The sequence below is a fragment of the Wyeomyia smithii genome, chromosome 2, assembly GCF_029784165.1.
Source record: "Wyeomyia smithii strain HCP4-BCI-WySm-NY-G18 chromosome 2, ASM2978416v1, whole genome shotgun sequence".
NCBI lineage: Eukaryota > Metazoa > Arthropoda > Insecta > Diptera > Culicidae > Wyeomyia > Wyeomyia smithii.
The window spans coordinates 171,359,758-171,379,778 of record NC_073695.1 but is presented as its reverse complement, the minus strand read 5'-3'; the positions used below and the strand labels follow the sequence as shown (position 1 = coordinate 171,379,778).

The following is a 20,021-nucleotide window of genomic DNA, read 5'->3' as shown; positions in this document are numbered from 1 at the left end:
TTAGTACTGCTTAGATCATGATCATTATACATATTATCAGCACATGTTCCGGTCATGTTCCAGGAACCGTTTTACCGATTCCGGTCATTCGTTTCGGCAATATAAAGAACCAAAATACCTTTTTTTTGGAGGATGTTGAGCTTAAATTGGTTGAAATGTGTGCCAAAAGTAAAACGAGCTCAAATCAAACAGAGCCTCAAAGGGAAATATAAAACTATTGTAGTCCTACGTCAACTATGCGGTCGTATCCCGGATACCACCCCCTACTATTTGTTTTTGTTTATTATTTTGACTGTTTGACTGTTTCATGTCGCATACTTTGTCTCAAATAGCTTCTAGTGCCTTTAAGATAAGGTGCCAAAGAAGTTTGTACTATTTTTCAACGTAATAGTCGAGATTTTAACGGGTGTCCATTTTACCACCCCTGTTCATTTTACCCACAATTCCCCTACATGAGTTTGTTTGAGCAAACTTCATCGTTCGCAAAACGTTTCATTACGAAATGTAAAATTACGGTTAACCTCTCACAACCTGATCAGGAGTGACCTAGGAAGGCATTAGGCTTAAATAATTTGGATTTGACACTTTTTTTCTGTGTACGGAATAATTGCCGGGCGAGCGCACCGAGCCTACCAACTCTAGCGCCAGCTGAATAAATTTGTTGATCCATTTCATCGTTTACACTTATCAATATCCTGAAAGTAGTTTTACATATGATTACGTTAACATAACCGAAATATTGAATTTTTCTTCGTGGTTATAAAGCCCTCAGTGTACTCTGGCTAAATATGAATCAGACACTGTGACTTTCAATTAAATCCAGCTGGCTGTAATCGTCAGCTTATCACACTGCGAAAAGAAATAAAAAGAAAAAAACAATAATTCTGCAATACTAATCGTTACGAAAACGTCATTTCCGGTCTTTTATCGCATGGTATACTTTTGCATGCTTTTATTTATCAACCTCTATATGCTTGCTTGATTATAGTTGTGGAAAAAATCAGATTCGCTTACTTGATTTCCTGAAAGCGGAAGATTTTATCGATTTTATTCGATTCCTATTTCTCTTTGATTTTTTTGTAAAATGAAATATTGTAACATAACAAGTAGCTAAAAATCTATCAGGTTGTTGATTTTAATATATCCTGGATCTCTTGATTAAAAAAAACCTTTATACAAGATGCCTATTGCTATATTTGCTTCAGCAATGAGAGACGTTTGAATAAAGAAAACAAAATCAAATAGTTTACTTTGAATTTATTTCAAATTCAACTATCAAAACACGGGAATGTTTCGATAGTTTGTTGTTAAGATTTTTGGCATTATACTCTAAAGTATTTGGCGCTAAATTTTCTCAATTTTGAACTCGTCTGAAAATAAAATGTTCAACAACTTTGACGATAGTAGTTGTAACTGTTTTACAATTAGTCTATTATACGCAGATAACTCAACTTTTTTCGACTTAAAATGAAATTTAATGACAGTTTCATCATTTGGCAATACATTTATGAGCCCCAATAGATACCGCTTGACAGAAAAAAATCACATCAAGTCAGTTTCATTTTGTACGTGGACGCAGCTATCCAAAGTTGAAAAAAGTCAAATTTTACGGCGAATTTTGGGCTGATTTGGGTTTAACAAAAGTTAAATAAAACTCAGATGTGACTTCTCTTGGTTGCATCTAAAAGTTTTCATTGCACCATACTGCTTTTTGCAGTGCACCATACTGCTTTTAGCGGTCCCCGTGGCTCTGTGGTTAGCGATGTCGGTCGGCTAGCTCTCCCACACGGTTGTGATATCGGGTTCGATTCCCGATCGAGTCGAGGATCTTTTCGAGCTGGAAATTTTCTCGACTCAGCACTGGGACACGGTGTAACGTTGTACTTATCCTACACATACAAAATGTGCCAAAAACAATATCGATAACGAATTCTCTCAACTAATCTAGTTGCTCGAGACCGCTATTAGCCCCAAGGCTAAGCGTGCGATATTGTTGTTTTACTGCTTTTAGCGAAGAATTACGTCTTACGGCAACGTTATGGAATAAGGGTTCAGATTGAATACATCGAGAGCGTCACGAAAACTATCCAATTTGAAATGCTTATTTCTCAGTCAGTTTTTAACGGATTTCCTTCATTCTTGCAGCAAGCGATTAGTAAATTAGCTAAGCATTCATCAAAATGCGAAAAGTTGTGATTTTATTATGCAAACTAATGCACTATTGAAAAATTTAGAATCTTGTTTCGAACGCAGATTTCTATCAATCAAAAACGAAAACAATGTCAAATAATGTGAGTATTTTTTTAGCCGGGATGATATTATAGGCTAGGTTGTGCTTAACTATACGGGAATCTCTGAAAAAATATGATGAGGGGATCGCCAGATCGATTCTTCTTTTTTATCCTCTCTTTCAAGACATCAATTTCTATTAAGCTCTAACAGCAGGTTTAGAAATTGTTTAAGAGAAGGGGTTGTTTCAAGCTTTTCGAGAAACCTTTACCTTCGAGACATCAAATTAATCTAGGTTCATGTAAGCAAACATAAATTGATCTATTGGCACGGGGAGACTCTGTCATTTTTTTTTGTTTTTTTTTCATATTAATACAGAGAATATCACAGGGAATGGTTTGTGTCTATTAATGTCGTCTGTGCTAGGAATGCTCGCATGTGATTGGTTCATTGTTCGTGTAAATTTGTCCTTGACACTTTTGCTCGACTTTTACTGGTTTGCAATAAAAAAATAATGATAACTAGTGTTTTACAAAATTGTTCAACATTTTACCTATCCAACAACATATTGGTTATTATTATCCATCATGTAGTTATGCTGTTATTATCGTTTGAAATCTGACGCAACATTTGCCAGTTTTATTTCCAATTTTACAGAATGCATACCAGTATGGAAAACAAAGATGTAGCCCCATGTCAAAAAACATAGGAAAAGGTTGCTTAGAGTAGTAAGGCCTACACACCCACAATGTTTCATTAATTGGGATCTTAAATATCCAATCCCAATTCCAATGTAACGATTAGTAACGCAGACTAATTAGCCGCTATGCGTTACGTACACACTCAATCAGATAGCAAATGTTCGGTAATTATTATTATAATTTCGATCGGTAAGTTTGAGAAAATACAGAGTAGTTTGTAAAATTAATATAACTTTACATATTTTCTGTATTCAACAAATAATTTTACTGAATACTACTATACTTTCTGCTTAACTGTTCGGTAAATTGAACTTTTACCGAATATTGGTGAAAAACTACCGGACTAACTATAGCGCTGTCAAATTTTCTCTATTCGTTGTTCTCCTTCTGGTTGTCGAGTCTCATTCTCGGTTCGTTTGAACATTGAAGTTCCTGCGAAAGAAAAAAAATGGAGGACGTTTTCCAACAACTTCAGCAAGAAGATGATCGCATAGAACAAATCTTTCGTAAGTATATGATGAGAAAATTTGTAAATATTTTAGGCATCAAACCATCACATTATTTGCTTCTACTTCCGAGCATCTGTTGCATGCTAAGTAAATAGTTTACACCGCCATGTTAATGGACACATCCTAAAGATCCTCGGCTTTGAAACTATGAGCACAACTGGCATGAAGTTCATGCACAGTCCACAGCAGTAAAAAACGTTTAATTGATTTTCACTCATGCAAATTCGGTGCGGCGAACGTCGATTTTTGATTTTTTTTTAGTTTTCAATAGTTAAAATTCTTAATAACATTTGAACAAAAATAATCATGTAAATTTACGTCATATTTCTGGTTTTCTAAAATAATTAAAAGTGAACAAAAAAACAAACATCACAGATCTTCCGGTACTGTCTTACACAACTTACAGATTTGATCGGTGGTTTTGGCAACTAATGGCATTCGCCGTTTTCACAAATTAGGTCGGTAATAATGACAGAAAGCAACAACAATTTGATTACTGATCTGTCGGTAGTGGTTTATATTACCGAACGTTTTACCGAGCGCTCTGCTGTTGAAAAGTCGGTGAAAAAAAACGAATTAGGTGATTAAATGTAAGTGTGTAACTTTTAAACGATGCTTTTGTAGTTAATAAGAAATGGTACCTAATAATAATGTTATTTTAGGTTGTAGGTTTAGGTTCTAATTGATTTTTCTCCACGGGCGGTTGGTAAAGCTGGTGCTAGAAAATGTCGGTATAACCAAAGATAACAGACATCCAAGCTAATTTGCTTCATGTGTAAAAAGACGCAACGGTTTTTTAGCATGTCGCAATACGCAGTATGGAGGCGCTAAGAACACTTAGTGGTCAATGATTCGATAAAATCGATAGTTTTCCAGCTCCAATCGATATTATTGCAGTAAAATGGATTGCCGTTTTTCAATGTTGAAATTTTGAGCAGTCGTAATTTGTACTTAATCGACAATTTTATTCAATCCCAGTTTATATTTGCGATAAATTTGTTTGTTTTAGTGTTGATATGAAAAAAATACACAAACCTCACAAAAACAGTGTTATATCGTTGCAAAAACAGCGACTCTATAATCTGTGAGAAATTTCATGCATCTGGCAGCTTTGACTATAATCCAGCGCTGCCATCACTAAAGTAGTTAAAATCGAAAGTTGTAGAAAGATGTCGTTAGCATTCCAAACGAGTAAGATTTTGAAATCTTACACGCGATTTCTGGAGTTTTTTGTTCTAGCTTGGATGTCTGTTATCTGTGGTATAACTGAGAACAATGCTGGACGAATTTCATGGTTAACTTTGATTAGCAGAGTTGTTTTCTAATTGAGGAAACTGAAGGTAAAGCTTGACACTCAAGACTAGTACACACTTCCTAAAATGAATTCAAAAATGATTAGAAAACAGTTCATTTTCATAAAAATTGGAACAACACGAAAATTGAGTAACTCCGTAGTTATTCAAAATTGTGTAACCACAGCATATGCCATTGGCATTTTAGGATTGTACAAAATGGGACGATGGTTTTCAGTGTATTTTGCCGTTTCCGTGTGTAATCGATTATGATTATGATCACACATTATGATCAAAATATCAAACTGATAAAAAACTAACCTGAATATATATGCCTCAATCATTTGTAATTCATAAACTGTGCTTCGTGGATATAAATATTCTAGTCTTGTGTGATTTGAAACCAAAACTGATCAAATTTTCCAAGATAAACTGGAGTAAACGAGTAATACTCTCAAAACTAATAACATAACGTTCACTTTTGCATAAAAAATACAAAAGCTGTTGTTTACTCGTTTGCTCAAAATACACAAATGCGAAGATATTTGGGTAATATCCAACATTTCGATATTATTTACGGGAATAACCGAAAGAATGTTTTAAAATCTAATGCATATTTCACGACCAGGCCCGATCCCTCAGAACGCGATTTTGTGAGCGAAAAATCTCTGGAATCTCGCGTTCCATCGTATTAACATAAAAGATAAAGATTATACCATAAAAAATAATATAACGAAATTTATACAACAAAGAAATTGGTAGTAGTAAACTTGAGATTAGAAGTTACCAAAAAAGGCTCATTATATCATTGATATTAGAAAAACGAATTTTGACATACATACTATGAAACCAATAATTCAGAGTAACGCTAAGATATGTTTACAAACCTTTGAATTTCCAAAATCCGAAATACATTTTTTCCCATCGCAGTACGAAACTCAATATCATCACTCTTTTGCACTTCCTTCTCACTAACTGGTTGCTTCACGGGTGCTTCTGCCGGTAAATCTGCCAGTTTGTCGATTTCTTCATCTAGCTCTTGCTCTTTAGCAACTATTTCGCTTCGAACCTTCTGCAGCAGTGCATAATCAAGCCCTTTTACCAAATGCGTATGCTCCATATCACCACCCAAAAATTTCGACTCTTGAATTTGCTGGCGCCGACGTTCCGCGGCATCTAATCCTGATTTTATATCCGGTGCAACCGCCCTATAACCACTGGTCGAGTTAGACGGATCAAGATTCTGATAGTCTGGGTTGGCTCCATCGCGTCGCTCTCTGGCCCGATCACGATACTTTTCGGCTAATTCTGCAAGCTTATTGTCCTCCTGTTTCTTAAGCTGGGCATAAAAGTTTTTCTTCTTCCGACGTGCTTCGTGCCGCTCTGTGGAGGGTGGTTTCATTATAGATGATGATGCGGCTGCCGTCGATGATTTGGCCATAGCATCACGCACAGTTCCTGCGGCATGGCCGGAGCCACTCGGGGCTCTCGGTGTCATTAACAGTTTACGAAAATCATCGTTCGTAAGTCGCTGGGTAGCCGGAGTATCCGGCTCATGAATGTCGTCGCCAGGCATGGTCGACACGGAAGATGCTGATTTATCCGAAATTCAACGTTCACTTTATCCCGGAAATTCTAAGAGTAATTTGCTAGTTTTATTGGAAATGAAAACAACACTTTTTCATATCGAATATCAAAACATACATCGAGTTGAGAATCGAAGCTTAAGCGAACTGTCAAATAAAACGATGAAGATGTGAGCCGATGTGAAACATTTCAAATAAATTCCTAATAATTTCAATATAATAGTGCACTGAAAAATAACATCAAATTATTAATCAAAGTGAATAATACTCTTCAATTTGTTCTTTCCGAATTACAACATTGGCAGGCAAAGTGGAACAAACGTCATCAAATGAGAGAGAAATTTATGATTTTAACAGTCCCTAGGTTTACGTTCCATAAGGCGTAAAGGTTTTAACACAACTGATACGTTGTGGCTGCGTTTGCGGCAATTTGACAGTTAGCACATACATTTTCTGTCAAATTAACGTCAACGCAACGCAAACGTATCCATTGTGCAGGGCTGCCAAGTATACAGATTTTTCTGTATTATACAGATTTTTTAACCACGATACAGAAATGATACAGAATTCATACAGAATTTTGATTTTTAATACAGATTTGTACAGAATTTCAGCAATCGATTTTTTTTATTCTTACTTATTCTCCGTTGATCTGGCTCCGCCACTCGTGGAGGCGACTCCACCCAGGACCCTAACTTACGACCCGTTGTTCAACGGACCGGCGCCAACGGCTTTACTTTGTCATGCGATGGAATGCGTGATCCCAGAGATTTTTCGCCTCAGAAAATCTCCCGGTGTCGGCTATCACTAAACCTAGACCAGTTGGGTTGGTTGTGGGTGGATCACCCCACCCCACAACCATCGACACCCATGTCGGCGTTGGGATTCTAACCCAGGCGTCGAGCGTGGTTGTTCGAGTTCTGCTGGGCGTCTGGCATTTACTAAGCGGGAAATTTCTTTTGTTTGATTTCTTCTAGACATTTGACATTTGGCTAAGCGGGAAAACTTTGGAACAAAAATACCGGATTCTATTGCCTTTCTAGCAAAAAAAAAAAAACAAAAAAAAGAGGTTATACACCTGAGTTTTCTTTCAGGAATTTTACCCAACCTTTTTACGGTTTCAGGCGAAGTTTAAGGTTGGATGCCAAGCCCAGTTACCCCAAACCAGAGCACTTGTAGGCACACGAATAAAATACAGAAAAATACAGATTTTTTTACGGGTGCATACAGATTTTTCAAAATAAAATCTGGCAGCTCTGCCATTGTGCTTGGGCCTTAAGCCTCTTGAGTTGTGGATAGGCGTGGGTGTCAAACATCAATTTCACTTCGAATCAAAATTGTAAATTGTTTCTTTTCATATAAATAGTATGGATATTAAAATTGTCGTTAACGATTGATGATTTCGTTGTGATATCTTCTATTTGTCAGTCAATTCGGGTTAGTAACGAAAGGCTGGAACTCAAAAGGCTGAAACCCGAAAGGTTGAAACTCAAAAGGCTGAAAAGTATGTTTCATAACGAAAGGCTGAATGCACAAAAGGCTGAAACCACAAAAGGCCGAATGAACGAAAGGCTGAAACTTTTGAAACAACTTTTAATTGGTTTGTGCAACGGAAAATTAATTTTCGGCAACATTTGAATCTATACACACTTGACTCTTGTACACGTTTCCTAGATGATTCAGGGCGAGACGGCCAAAGGCCGCGAGTGTGCGCCGGCGACCCGCCGTCGGAAGCGCCGGCCACTGCGGGGTGGCAGCCCACCCGCAGAAATCACCTCTGCATAGGTTCGTTCGTTTTCCTAGGTCTACTGACTCGTAGGGGTGATCCCCTAGTTTAGTCCGAACGAGCGATAGCGAGTAAGGACAGCATACATCTCGGACAATCGAGTCGGCCGTAGGCCGCGAGTGTTCTTTAAGAAATAAATTTTGTGAATTTCAGCCTTATGATTTTTCAGCTTTTCGTGATTCAGCCTTTCGTGTTTTCAGCCTTATGTAGTTTTCAGCCTTTCGTGATTTCAGCCTTTCGAATTTTAGCCTTTCGTGTTTCAGCCTTTTGAGTTTCAGCCTTTCGTAGTAGACCCGTCAATTCGATGTACAAACCATTACAAACAAAAAGAACAATGTGGTATATCGGATATAAAATTTTAATATGAGACTTTCTAAGATGAATGTACTGTCGGAAAAATCATTTAAATATATTATTTCATCATCATTTCTATTTAAAATTTCTTTAATAATAAACTTTAAACATGTCTTGAATTAACAGTTAAAGCTTAATACTAGCTAATACTTAGACAAATGCAAAAACCATGTTTTGTAAAATGGAATATTGAAAGCTAAGCTTCACTTATCAATAAAAATGCCATTCTCAAAACGCTAAGTTTAGTTATTGTACGAAAAAACTTTGTGCTTCGAGTTTGTGTTCAATATATCATAAGTAGCATACAGGAGGCTCGAGGCGAATAACCGAAAAACAAATGGCCGAATCACGAATGGCCGAATTTCAATTCAATAGTGTTCCCAGGTCTTGTGCTCCGCACCAGCATTTCTAAATCAATGAGAAAAACTTTCCTTTTCTATACTTCACACCAGGGATGTTACGGATGTGATTTTCCGACATCTGCAGATGCGGATGCGGATATGTGATTACGGATGCTGATGTCAATTTACATGCGGATGTTCCGCATCTACGGATGCGGATGCGGATATTCGTAGCATCCCTGGTGTTTTATTTTGCTTATTTCGCTTGACCATGTCCCTCTTCACTGCATAAGTTATTGAAGCGGGCAGCAAATACACCAAGGAAAATTTTTCTACAAAATTTGATTTGCGATATTTTTTTTCAATATCCGCATGATATAATGCGGATGCGAATGCGGATGTCAATTTTCATGCAGATGTTCCGCATTTGCGGATGCAGATATACGTAACATCCCTACTTCACACCAACTTTTGGTTTACGTTAATGTGGGATTAGTATTCCCATCGGCGCATTTACGATAACTTAAAGGAGCACGTTTGGGAACCCCTAATCTGGACAATAGCTGAAACACATATTACGCAGGCGACGTGTGGCCAGGGCCTTTTGTAATTCGCCCGTTGAATTGAATCTGCTGTTTGTTGTTTCGGTCATTCTTGCTTTGGCCATTCAGGCACTCATAAAAGGCACATTGTATGCGATTCGACAAACCTTTGAATTTCGCGTAGTGAAATCTTTCGTTTAGCTCATACGAATCTTTCTTTAAATAGTAGTTAATATGATATGTACTTTTGTTTAAATTAGGCAAAGACTGGATAAAAATGGTTTGGGTTGAATATATGATACATAATACCACCTCCCATCAAGAGAAAATATACGGTTACTGCACACCACCATAATCTTCGCTCCCACGGATTGACCCTGAGATTACGGAGTACTCCAATTCCTACCAGAAATCCAGCTAAAGCACCACTGGCATGAGCAATATAACCGACCTTATCGAAAGGATCATTAAAGCTATTGTAAATCGATACTGTCAAATCCGTAACACAGAAGACGAGAAAAACGAACAATTGTACGATTGCATACTCCATTTGGCTCCAGTTCTAAAGACAAGAAAAAACAGATTAAACTGATGATTCCTTTAAAACTACGATAAACAATGAATCACCATTATGATAGTCGCGATGTGGGCAGTGATTAATGCATAAACTCCCCCTGATGCTCCTGCTAAGAAAACTCTTGGTGAAAATATAGACGTTCCCATGGATCCAGCTAGAACACCGGCTAGATATACTAACGCCACCCGCCACCAGCAGTGCACAAGTTCGAGTGCCACCCCAAGAAATATTTGTACTAAAAGGTTCATCACGATGTGCATAAAACTGTAAGAAAAGATTAAAAAGTTAGAAATAACTCTGACATTATAAAATGCTTAACATTACCCGATATGTACGAACATATAAGTCACAAACCGCCATGCCTGCTCCCGTAGCTGGGGGTTGTATATAAATAGTGTTGCCATTGGGCCATTGGTACTGGTTCCTAGTTGACTAAAAATAAGCAAAACCAACAATTGAAAAACACACAAACAATAACGCAGGCACTCACTTATTAGTCTTTACAATATCGATAGCGAAGAAGATGATTTCGACGATTGAAAATATTAACATTGTCAATGGTGGTGGACAAAAAGTCATGCTACGTTCATATTCGCCATCTGCAAAACATGCGTTTTGATAATTACAATGGAAACATAATGTTCGATGTGTAAGAAAGTGGCAATCAACATTGATTAGGTGCAGCACGTTTACAAGGAACAATTTGGAAATCCGATGATTATTTTGTGTCAGAATGGATAATTTGAGAAAGCATAAATAATGCCATCCATTAGGTGAGTAAAAAACAATAAAAACGACAAAAACCAAAAAATTCAAAGTTATAAGTTTGAGTAAAGTAGAATTTTATGTTCCTAAAGTTATCGAAGAACACAAATTCACTGAACACCGCTGCAAGAATGTCAAAAGAATTAAAAGAATATTAAGAATTGAATTCTTACAAACCATTTCTCATTGGCTACGACAATATTTTATATTTTTTGTCATTCATTTATGTTTTGAAAACATGAGCTGTAATTATTTGCAATTTAAAAAAAAAGACAACTCAGTCTTATTAGGATTATTTTTCCGATTGCAAACCTTCACTCACACACGAACGACATTGCATCGAAGAAAGTAAATTGGCGCTTGTAACTGAAATTAAAATAGTGATGTCACACTGCCGGTGAATCACGAAACAGGGATTCGAACGGGTGTCTATCGTCTTCTTGTTGAGGTATTTTATTTTAAGAAATTGCGCTATCCCTCTGACAAGGCCATATATAACCGGTGTATTAGATATCTTATCAATTCGAAGCACTAATTGTCGGATAGACTATTACGGAAATCAGTGCAACACTCGACAGTAAGGAATCTTTAGCAGGTATTAGATTAGTAAGCAGTTATGAGTTGATGAACATGTTTGTATGTGATTTTAATTGCTGCCGGCAAAAATTACCAACCTCGTTCGGAAATAACGGTCGCAGTGGAAATTTGTCGTTGGTATGCCGTTGCAGACCCTTGTAAGCATATTCCGAAAGAAAGAGGAACACGATTAATTCAGGACATTGTAAAGCAATCGAATATTTTCTACACTTACCGGTTTCATCATCTGTTGCCGGATTCCTACTAGGTACCACTAGTCGGCAGTATCGGACGCACATATCTCGAAAGAGATAATGATGTTCTCGAGACATTTGGTAGAATTCCTCGAAATCCAAATGTCCATCGTTGTTCTGATCTGCCTGTTTAAGCAATTTTTTAACGAATCCTTTTGGCAAATCCGGACATCTCCGATGATTTATCATGCGTTTGAGTTCTTGAATAGATAATAGTCCTGTTCCAGCCTTGTCGTACTGGAAATCGAAAATAAAATGTGAATGAAACTCACAAACATATTGGCGTGCTTACTCTATCAAAAATATCGCGAATTCGTTGTCTTTCCGTCGCTTCTTCCCTGGTTGTCATCCGTTGAAGAGGAATAATTTCATGCTGACCGCCCATTGGGATTTGCACTTGCTGCTGATTGTTTAAATACGATGCCATATTCGTTGAAATATATAGTATATACAAATTTTTGCCGATACACTTGATTTGATATTTGATTAGATATTAAACACCGTCACTTGACTTATAGGCAAACTATCGATATTTATATTGTTCTACTCTTACTAAACTTTCACTTTGGAGCATTATTTCACAACAACACCGTTTTCTCGTAAAATTCCACGAAAAAACAGGGAACCCATGCACCTGCAAACACACAACCGACCTTATCCGTGTCTCGCTGATTAGTGACTCATTTCTACATTGGCGAATGTCTATGTACAATACCGTGTGTGACGAACAGACATACAGCGGTATCTTAGTTCCGATAATACAATTGATCAGGCCGTTGTGCTTCCAAGTGGTAAACCATCAAAGCATACATACATTCTTGGGAAATCGATGCACAAGTGTAAATTATTGTTTCAAGGCACTCGATTTAAAAAGACACATTCATGCATCGGAATTTTAAAATATGGAATGGAAATCACTATTTAGCGCTCAATTATTTTGTTCCCAGCAAACACTCAACTTCTTCTACGTAAACACCGTTGTACGCGCGAGTAGTACAAAACAAACTGTACTATTCGTACATCATTCATACAATAACATGTGTAAAATGTGAGCGAGAGAAAGCGTTAAAAGTCTATGCTAATAGCAGTCTCTTTTTATACCGTACATAGCGGATAAAAAAATATATAAACAAATTATAACGGTAGATGTAGAATATAGGGATAGCGTATGAACGAAAGGAATGAATGAAATAATAAGAGAGAGTTGTCAAAACCGATAAAAAGGTTTGTTCTGTGATTGGTCGAAAAAAAATTCTAACAGTATGAAATATTTCCAGATAGTTGTGAGAGCTTTGAGAAGTGAAACATTTCAAACCGTTTCTATGACTACCGTATGAGATACAAACACCAACCAGTCAACTTTACCGCTTCTGATTTGCTAAATTGTCTCTAATAAAATTATTAAAATAACTTTTCTCTTAAAATGTTTACCTGCCAGAAGATTTTTAAAACTGGTATATATCGAGTAAATGGATCTATCAACAATTGGAGGTTCAGGTGAATAATACTGAAATATTATGCAGTATTTATAGTTCTCATATTGCTTTGCTCTCTATCTTAATTGAATGTCAAATTTTTTATTGTTGCGAACTACACCGTTTCTACTGCTGAAAAATGAACATACAAGCTACATCCAAATGTTTTTCGTATGGTATTTGACAGCATTTGTTGTTGTTACCTCTTATTCCACTCTGCTTTATTCGCGTACTACACGGGACAGAAAAGATGTAGTTCTGGTGCAACTTGAAAACTGAAAAAATGAAAAGTACCAGTGCAAGTTTTGGTGTAGTTTTGGTTTAGCTACACCGCAATCCGGTTAGCTACACCTGTTTAGCTATCATGGTTTGTAGCTTCCGAATAGCTCAGTCACACGTGCTGTTTGCATCATAATTCGACAGTGGTAAACGAATCACTTGTTGTTTTGCATCGTACTGTATATCAAACATTCAAGTTGAAAGTCATTCGCCTACCAGCTGATCTCGAAATTTGATACTGGCCTAACGAACCAGTCGTCGCATGTTCGAATCTTAACTAGCGCGGATTGCTAATGTCGATAGAATTTATTTATATTAAACTAGCTGACCCGGCAAACTTCGTCTCGCCCATTTTTGTTCTTAATTTAATAATTTTAAACATTCCAAATTCATTGATTCCTTGCGATTTGTTTATAGTCTAAAAATGCATAAAAAAATATATTCATATTGAGTGGTATTCGATCATTTTCAGCTGTTTTTCTGGCATCAATCTGATTCCGCAAATACCCATATAGGGTGGTGTTCAGTAATTTGTTGTTTTCCAGAAACTAAAAGTGGTCATCTTTGAATTTTAAATAGTGTCCAGGGTCAATACTTGGCTTCTATGCATCATCTCGATTACGGAAATATTTATATTAAGCAATATTCGGTCTTTTTCGGCAGTTTTTTCCGAATCCGGAAGTCGCTATATTGGATATCAAAAGGGCATTTGGAGACGAACTCTGGCCCCTGGGCGTCATTCTGGCTTAAGAAACATCCATATTGGATGTTATTTGGTCTTTTTCGGCTGTTCTCCAGAACCCAAAAGTCGCCATCTTACAATTCATAATGGTGTATGTGGTAAAATTTTAGCCTCTGATTCCGGAGATGCTTATAGAGGGTGTTATTTGGTCATTTTCGGCTGTTTTCCAGACACCGGAAGTCGCCATCTTTAATTTCAAAATAGCATTTGAAGAAAATTTCTGGCCTCTGAACGTCATACTGGTTAAAGGAACACTCATATTGGGTGGTATTTGGTCATTTTCGGCTGTTTTTCAGACACCGGAAGTCGCCATCTTAAAATTCAAAATGGTGTATTTGATCGATTTATAGTTTCTGTGCATCATTCTGGTTTCGGAGGTACTCCTATTGGATGGAAATCGGCCATTTTCGGCTGTTTTCCAAAAACCGGAAGTTGCCATCTTACAATTCAAAATGTTATCTGAGGTCGACTTGTGGCTTCAGAGCACCATTGCGATTCCGGAAATATCCATATTAGAAACCGGAAGTGTCCATCTTAAATTTATAAATGGCGTATGGATTCGAGTTTTGACTCCTGTGCATCGACCCGATCATTGTAGGCTGTTTTCAGGAAAACCTGGTTGAATTATCTGTTTAGCTTGTATGGGAGACCTGCCTTCCCTTCCAGAGTACGGAGGAGTATCAAATTACAATAGAAATTATGTTTGAATTGTATAAAAGCCCTCCCATCCAGAAGTGGAAGGGATGTTGAACCACCTTTAACATATTTTTTGTTCCCAAAATCCTCCACATGCTAAAATTGGTTTCATTTACTATAATCGAAAAAAAAAAGTTCTGGAGTTGTGAAAAATTTAAGTTTCATTTGTAGGAAACACTACCATTCCAGAAGAAGGAGGGGTGTCAATCTATTATAGACATATTTGTTATCCCTAAAAATATTCACCTGCCAAATTTTGCTCCATTTAGTTGGTTAGTTCTCGAGATGTGCAGAAATTTGTGTTTAATTTGTATGGAACCCCTTCCTTCCAGAAGAGGGAGTCGAACCATTTTGGACATATTTGTTACATAAAAAAACATTCACATACCAAATTTGGTTATATTTGCTTGATTGGTTCTTGAGCTGTGCGAAATCTGTGTTTCATTTGTATGAAACCCCTACCTTATAGAAGAGGGAGGGGTCTCGAACTATCTTAGTCACCTTTCTCGGCTTCTAAAACCTCTATACACAAAATTTCCCGCTGATCGGTTCAGTAGTTTTCAAGTCTATATGGATCAGACAGGCAGACAGACAGAGCTGCATTTTAATGTGTTAAGATATTTCAACCGATTACCCTGACGGTAGCCATCAGTAGAGCATACTTCTATTTGTATTTAATTTTCGGTGGTAACTTTTAAAGGATGATTATAAAATAACTGTCGAGAGTCACCTGTTTTGAAATGCTGTCATTCTATTGTTGTACATTGCGCCTTCTGCGATCTCATGTCTTCGTTGTATGGAAATTCTATTTTCATGAATTCCACCATTTTCCTTTAAATTTTTCTAGATTTCTCTTCGTAACAATTTGCCTTGGATGTAGACGAACACAACAAAACAAAGCCAGCTCAAATCAGACGCTTCGTTGTAAAGTTATGGGCGGTCGCACATATATGTAACTTTATTTTATATATAAGAAGATTACCACCATAAACATAATTCGTAAAAGAAATACGCCATTTGCATCAAAAACTGTATAATGTTTGAATTTTTATGTTAATTGATGTATAGTTTGAGATAGTGTATCTGTCGTTCCTGCGAAGCATTGAATAATCAACTTTCGTAACGATAAAAGTATATAAAAATAAAGCATTTTTATTACAGAATTACGCTTAAAAAGGTACATTCGCTTATCGAAATCCCTCGTTTCGATCAATCTGTTGAAGGAGACCTCTTTGAAGAACCATCCAACAGTGTAGAAGAACAAATGGAAATCACTTGGCAAGAGAAAGTATTCAGCAAATATGAAATAGACTACTACAACATTAAGGACAACTGTATCTCGGAGTTGCAGAAAGGCTACCATCATGTTATCAGAACTAACGGGCTAGCTGACAAGGACATCAATGGGAAGATATTTTCCTATACATCTGCTGATGATTACGCCCCAGATGAAGAGTTGCCAGATCTTGCTCAGATTAACAAACTTCATTTGAAAGAAGTGGAGGCAGATTTTGAAAACATGTTCATAATGGCGGATTTGGATAGCGAAGTATTGGTTTGCTCTATCAAATGGAATCAACAAGAAAAAATTTTGCTTATTTACCCTGATTTTAATTGCATGAAAATAAACCCATACTATAAAGAAATACAAGGTGACAGCCGACAAATGTATCATTTCGGGATTGAAAATTTAAGCCACAAAAGTAATTTCACTAGATCGCAACCAGCTATCGAGTTACAAAACACTTTAATGAACAAGGTACTTAAAGACTGAACAAAGAACTGAATAATTATTACAACGTTCATTTTTTTTACAGCTTGCAAAACTAACATTAGCAGATGATTTATCGAAAAATAACTTTTCGTACCCTGAAAACCGGCATCTTAGATTCCTGATAATGTTGGAAATTTTATCCGCTCTTCAATTTCCGTATGACAACATATTTGTGCGATATTCATTCATTTTACCAGTTGAGACAAAGGTTTTAGATGGACCTTTAGGAGGGAGCACACACAGCAGCAAGAAAACGCACGGTGTTTGGAACTTTGGACACTGCCATGAACTATTGATTGATATTCCCGAAAGCAAGGACGTTAATGGTGAATAATTATAACTTTTCGACACATTATTATTTGTAACATTCATTTTTTAGAATATGTGAAAATATTTTTTAACGTTATTTCTATCGATAGTTGGAAACGTGAGAGATTACTAGGGTACTGAAGGTATAAAATCTCTATAATTAATTTGATAATGATATTATTATTCAACAGAAACGCATATTTAAATATGCATATAAGTCCACAAATACAAGCAAAAACATTACAGTGTATAAGGATTCAGAACAATGAAAAGTATCATGATAAACTAGAAACATATCTTGTGGGAGGACGTCGACAGGTTAAATTGAAAGAATTTTATGGACAGGTAATAAATCTGCCCAAAAAGTTTTTTTGTAACCCATCATTGCCTTCTTTCAAATAGGACGACAAAACTGTACTAAATCGTTATGGAAGTTGTACCGAGCAAACTGGAAAACTAAATATCAAATATCAGATCATTCAACAGCACCGACCCAAAGTAATCGAAACAGCAGGTCGCAGTTCGCGCAAGCACGGAAAATTCTACTCGAATGTCATAACTGTTGAAGAACTGCTGTCATCGTACCACCGAGCTCGCGAGAGGCTTGAAGAAGTAGTAAATTTGAACTATTGAAAAATTGTATCACTATTTCAGATCACATGCCATACTCAGTTTGGGGGATCTATTTTCTATATATCATCAACTCTAATTAGTTTGTGAATAGGACATTCCGTCGGAGTAGGTCTTCGTCACCAAAAAAATAACACTAGCTTCTTCATTGAAAGCGAATTTCTTTATTCCACCAGCTCACCTCATTTTGACCTGGAAGCAATCCAACTGCTGTCAAAACCCTTCTTTATACGCTCGATTTTGACCCAGTATTGGCCTGGCGTGCTGCCCGGAGCGCACTGTTAAATTTGTCAGCTTCAACCCAACCGTCGCATGTGCTTAGTTCGTAAACAATTATCTGGCATCTCTTTCTTACTTGCGTCGTGAATTGCATTGTCGGTTCTTTATTCCTCGACAGATTTGCCCTGCCTTTCTATTCTCCATCTCTGAGAATCGTTTTGTTTTGATATACTAATATACAGTGGTGGGCACCGGTAACCGAAAATTAAGCGACGCTAATCGCTAAGTCGCTAACCGGAAAATTTAGCTCGATAATCGCTAAACGCTAAACGCTAAACCCACATTAGCGGAACTTTTGCTAATCGCTAACTTTTTAATATGTAAATAGTCATATCGCTATATTTATTGGTCGTGTTTTGTAAGATTTGGACCACTTTGATCTTTTTTGGTTAAACAAACGAAAAAAATTACTTTTTAAAGCTATTTACAGTAAGAGGTTCACGAAACGGTATTCATATTCGATTTTGTAAAAACAAGAATAACAAAAGTTATTAAGCTTGCATTGAAAATAGATACTCTTAGGAATGTTTCCATGAAAATTCAATTATTATCTGAATCGAAAAAGTAGAACCAAATTTGTCATAATTTCAAGCGCATTGCAATTTACCAAAGTTCTTGGTGTGCCAAAAATTCAATCTAGACCTTGTGCTTGTTCTTCAAAATTCTCCTGTGGCTTGTACGATAACTGGAACTCCATTCTAGGGTAAAAAAACTGACAAAAGTAACTTTCGCAGTAAATTATGTTCATCTTTCGAAGCAATTTACGTACGCCATCAGCAATTCACAGGTTTTCTAAATATTTCTATTGTCGCTTCTCCACAAAATTTAGCGAATTAGCGATTAGCGTTTCGAAGGCCAAAATTTTAGCGACGCTAACAGTTTCGCTAACCAGCTCAAAAATTAGCGAAATCGCTAAATCGCTAACTGAATTTTAGCGTCGCTAATTAGCGAATTAGCGGAATGGTGGCCACCACTGCTAATATAAACCATGAGCCACCACAAAACCCTCTAAAATAAAATAGAACTACTGCTATTATAACCCTTTTTGTTTTTATTTTATTTTAGTCAACAGATAATATGTTTACCTCAATGACCTCACCAATAATAACAGCTAGAATTAACACAAAAAACACGCTGGAAACTATTTTTGTCCGCTTGAAAACATGGTAACAGCTATTAAACCCACGAAACATATTACGCATTGGTTCATGACAGCCATAATCAGATTCTAAGGAACGGGTGCGATCGGAAGTTGCGGCGGCGTATGTTGATGTTCAAAGAGCTAAGTAGAGAACAGCAGTCAATGAATGTCAATGAAGCCCTGAAGAGCTTCAGCTATGAAGCAGGCTTTAGCCAAGTTGCTTCTATCCTCCAACAGTTCTAACCTGAACAGTAAGAAACGACTTTCATAGCAGGGTAGGTTGCGTGGCTTGCCCACCTGAAATGGCGTAAAGCGGAGCGGACGAATCTGCGTTGAATAGCCTCAACGCGGTTCTTCCCATACTGATTATAAGGTTCCCAAACCACAGACGCATATTTCAATAACGGTCGAATATCCAATAACGGCATTGTATAGAGCTACCTGAAAGCTCTACGTTTTTAAACTTCTTCGCAAAGCGAAACAGGGATCCTGGCTGCGACGAGGCTTTCGAAACGATGTATGCAACATAATTTTTGAAGTTCAGTTTGATATCGAGCCAGGCCCTTCACCGTCGATTCGCGCTTCAACTGTATGCCTTCCAAAGCGTAGTTAAAATGAATGTTGGAGCGTCTGCGACTAAACGAAATTACCGCGCATTTGGATACGTTCAACGACATCCGGTTGAATTGACATCAGTCAGCGAAGGCTTCCAACTGCTGTTGCAGGAACAATGCGTTCTTTGGCTGTTTTATCGTGTAATATAACTTCAAGTCATCGGAATAGGATGGTTTAAAGCACATGAGAGTAAGATTGACATCGTTTATGTACAGCAAGAATAGAAATGGTCCAAGATGACTTTCCCGAGAAACACCGGACCCAACGGGAAAGGGTTAGGAAATGTGGTCACTGATTTTGACTGACATCTTTCTGTCAGTTAGATACGATTCGAGCAAGACAAGCAAATTCTCATTCATGCCAAGTTTGTCAAAATTGGCTGTGGCAATCAGGTGATTCATTTTATCAAACGTCGTACGTCGTAGCTGAATTGGTGTAAATAGCATCGATTTGCTGGCCATTTTCTAATTGACGAGTTACAAAAGTTGTGAAGCAGGTTATACACGGGAAGCCAAGGTGTTAGGCAATAAGGCCAATAATACTGCCCAGGCCCCCCCGTCATCCACATC

The 20,021-nt window shown here is 37.2% G+C and overlaps 3 protein-coding genes across 5 annotated transcripts in view; 1 reads left to right on the top strand and 2 right to left on the bottom strand.

Annotated features, from left to right (window-relative positions):
* Positions 1–6,472, bottom strand: part of LOC129721231 (protein Red) — a 75,104-nt gene extending 68,632 nt beyond the window's left edge. Inside the window, exon 1 of the mRNA XM_055673553.1 lies at positions 5,619–6,472. Within this exon, the coding sequence (XP_055529528.1) occupies positions 5,619–6,307 (689 nt within the window). The 5' untranslated portion in view covers positions 6,308–6,472. The remainder of the gene's footprint in view (positions 1–5,618) is intronic.
* Positions 6,473–8,488: 2,016 nt separating this feature from the next.
* LOC129721234 (protein rhomboid) lies at positions 8,489–12,761 on the bottom strand. 2 transcript variants are annotated; one of them, XM_055673556.1, is made up of 7 exons: positions 11,805–12,761; positions 11,494–11,749; positions 11,357–11,413; positions 10,408–10,516; positions 10,242–10,349; positions 9,968–10,181; positions 8,489–9,902 (listed from the first exon to the last, which is right to left on the bottom strand). In XM_055673556.1, exons 1-7 carry the CDS (start codon positions 11,937–11,939, stop codon positions 9,597–9,599), a joined length of 1,185 nt encoding a protein of 394 aa, XP_055529531.1. In that variant the 5' UTR covers positions 11,940–12,761; the 3' UTR covers positions 8,489–9,596. The 2 variants fall into 2 exon arrangements, with proteins under 2 accessions (XP_055529531.1, XP_055529532.1); XM_055673557.1 differs by lacking the exon at positions 11,357–11,413 and having other exon boundaries at positions 11,805–12,732.
* Positions 10,606–17,459, top strand: LOC129721232 (tectonic-like complex member Mks1). Of its 2 annotated transcripts, none has more exons than XM_055673555.1 (6): positions 10,606–10,690; positions 15,866–16,463; positions 16,522–16,804; positions 16,858–16,921; positions 16,979–17,132; positions 17,190–17,459. In XM_055673555.1, the coding sequence occupies exons 1-6, from the start codon at positions 10,677–10,679 to the stop codon at positions 17,418–17,420; spliced, it is 1,344 nt and encodes a 447-aa protein (XP_055529530.1). In that variant the 5' UTR covers positions 10,606–10,676; the 3' UTR covers positions 17,421–17,459. The 2 variants fall into 2 exon arrangements, with proteins under 2 accessions (XP_055529530.1, XP_055529529.1); XM_055673554.1 differs by lacking the exon at positions 10,606–10,690 and adding an exon at positions 12,854–13,009.
* Positions 17,460–20,021: the final 2,562 nt, after the last annotated feature.

Bases quoted from the DNA above. Each gene is read 5' to 3' on its own strand.
- LOC129721234 (XM_055673556.1), bottom strand. From the start codon at position 11,939: ATGGCATCGTATTTAAACAATCAGCAGCAAGTGCAAATCCCAATGGGC. The intron at 10,517-11,356 runs GTTGGTAATTTT...CATGTTTTGCAG, and splicing joins GACCGTTATTTCCGAACGAG to ATGGCGAATATGAACGTAGC. The intron at 9,903-9,967 runs GTGATTCATTGT...TCTTGTCTTTAG, and splicing joins ACATCGCGACTATCATAATG to AACTGGAGCCAAATGGAGTA.
- LOC129721232 (XM_055673554.1), top strand. From the start codon at position 12,936: ATGTTTACCTGCCAGAAGATTTTTAAAACTGGTATATATCGAGTAAAT. The intron at 13,010-15,865 runs GTGAATAATACT...TTTTTATTACAG, and splicing joins ATCAACAATTGGAGGTTCAG to AATTACGCTTAAAAAGGTAC. The intron at 16,805-16,857 runs GTGAATAATTAT...TTCATTTTTTAG, and splicing joins CGAAAGCAAGGACGTTAATG to AATATGTGAAAATATTTTTT.